We start from the raw sequence: 1,011 nt of genomic DNA, 5'->3' as shown, positions 1-1,011 counted from the left end.
CTTGGGGTTGGGGCCTTGGGGCTGGTGACTTGGGGCGTGGTGACTTGGGTCTGGGGCCTTGGGGCTGGAGATTGGGGATGGGGCTTTGGGGCTGGAAATTGGGTCTGGGGCCTTGGGGCTTGAGACTTGGGAATGGATGGGGCCTTGGGACTGGGGCCTTGGGGATGGATGGGGCCTTGGGACTGGGGCCTTGGGGATGGATGGGTCCTTGGGGCTGGTGACTTGGGGATGGATGGGGCCTTGGGGCTGGTGACTTGGGGATGGATGGGGCCTTGGGGCTGGTGACTTGGGGATGGGGCCTCAGGGCTGGGGCCTTGGGGCTGGACACCTCAGGGCTGGGCGCAGAATGAATAGAGTTTTGACAGAGACAGGGAAATGGGGCGGCACAGATGGAAGGGTTGGCACTCCAGTAGCAGGGACAGCTCAGATGGATCCATAAAACAGTGGGGAGCAACACGGAGCTCATTAGAGGACCCCAAGCAGCGCTGCTGAAGCACTGAGTATGGGGAGACTGCATTCTACCGCCAGCAATGACAGCTCACGTCCATCCCCTCTTTCTACGAGCCAAGTGCCATGTGGAGTACTCCGTCTGCAGCCTTGCACTCAGTCCTGCTGCCAGCCCTATGTGGTGGGTGTGGTGAGCCCCACTTTAGAGATGAGGACACGAGGGTTAGAAAGAATCAGCACCGTATCCATGACTACGTGGTTGTCACGGAGGCCAGGGTAGGCGGGGCAGCTGAGGGGAGCCTGCATCCCAGGCCCCAGGCCTGCAGACAGCAGGCGACGAGGACGGAGCTTAGGGAAGCCCCTGAGATGCATGTGGGTGTCGTTTTCCAGGCGCGGACGGCATGGACCTGGGCAAGAAGGTGAGCGTGCCCCGCGACATCATGCTGGAGGAGCTGTCCCACCTGGGCAACCGCGGCGCCCGGCTCTTCAAGATGCGCCAGCGACGCTCCGACAAGTACACGTTCGAGAACTTCCAGTACGAATCCAGGGCGCAGATAAATGTAG

General features: G+C 61.4%; 1 protein-coding gene across 1 annotated transcript in view; it reads left to right on the top strand.

Annotated features, from left to right (window-relative positions):
- Positions 1-1,011, top strand: part of MYOZ2 (myozenin 2) — a 26,075-nt gene that overhangs the window by 8,815 nt on the left and 16,249 nt on the right. Inside the window, exon 2 of the mRNA XM_006106861.3 lies at positions 838-1,007. Within this exon, the coding sequence (XP_006106923.2) occupies positions 838-1,007 (170 nt within the window). The remainder of the gene's footprint in view (positions 1-837; positions 1,008-1,011) is intronic.

The sequence above is a fragment of the Myotis lucifugus genome, unplaced genomic scaffold (assembly GCF_000147115.1).
Source record: "Myotis lucifugus unplaced genomic scaffold, Myoluc2.0 scaffold_929, whole genome shotgun sequence".
Classification (NCBI taxonomy): Eukaryota; Metazoa; Chordata; class Mammalia; order Chiroptera; family Vespertilionidae; genus Myotis; species Myotis lucifugus.
This window is presented reverse-complemented; position numbering and strand designations above follow the sequence as displayed.